The sequence below is a fragment of the Austrofundulus limnaeus genome, unplaced genomic scaffold, assembly GCF_001266775.1.
Source record: "Austrofundulus limnaeus strain Quisiro unplaced genomic scaffold, Austrofundulus_limnaeus-1.0 Scaffold1722, whole genome shotgun sequence".
Taxonomy (NCBI): domain Eukaryota; kingdom Metazoa; phylum Chordata; class Actinopteri; order Cyprinodontiformes; family Rivulidae; genus Austrofundulus; species Austrofundulus limnaeus.
In genome coordinates, this window is record NW_013954124.1 from 41385 (window position 1) to 42079 (window position 695).

The following is a 695-nucleotide window of genomic DNA, read 5'->3' on the forward strand; positions in this document are numbered from 1 at the left end:
AGCTGATGGACCTGATGGACCTGATGGACCTGATGAAGCTGATGGACCTGATGGACCTGATGGACCTGATGAAGCTGATGGAGCTGATGGACCTGATGGACCTGATGGAGCTGATGGAGCTGATGAAGCTGATGAAGCTGATGAAGCTGATGGAGCTGATGGACCTGATGGAGCTGATGGACCTGATGGAGCTGATGGAGCTGATGAAGCTGATGGAGCTGATGGACCTGATGGAGCTGATGGACCTGATGGAGCTGATGGAGCTGATGGAGCTGATGGAGCTGATGGACCTGATGGAGCTGATGAAGCTGATGAAGCTGATGGACCTGATGGAGCTGATGGACCTGATGAAGCTGATGAAGCTGATGGAGCTAATGAAGCTGATGGAGCTGATGGACCTGATGGACCTGATGGAGCTGATGAAGCTGATGGAGCTAATGAAGCTGATGGACCTGATGAAGCTGATGGACCTGATGGACCTGATGGACCTGATGGACCTGATGAAGCTGATGGACCTGATGAAGCTGATGGACCTGATGAAGCTGATGGACCTGATGAAGCTGATGGACTTGATGGACCTGATGAAGCTGATGGACCTGATGGACCTGATGGAGCTGATGAAGCTGATGGACCTGATGGAGCTGATGAAGCTGATGGACCTGATGGAGCTGATGAAGCTGATGGACCTGATGGAG

The 695-nt window shown here is 51.9% G+C and overlaps 1 protein-coding gene across 1 annotated transcript in view; it reads right to left on the bottom strand.

Annotated features, from left to right (window-relative positions):
* LOC106536184 (circumsporozoite protein-like) overlaps positions 1–429 on the bottom strand; it is a gene marked incomplete at its 5' end in the record, with an annotated part of 2071 nt that extends 1642 nt beyond the window's left edge. The window contains one exon of the mRNA XM_014033392.1: positions 102–429. Within this exon, the coding sequence (XP_013888846.1) occupies positions 102–429 (328 nt within the window). The remainder of the gene's footprint in view (positions 1–101) is intronic.
* Between the last annotated feature and the right edge of the window lie 266 nt (positions 430–695).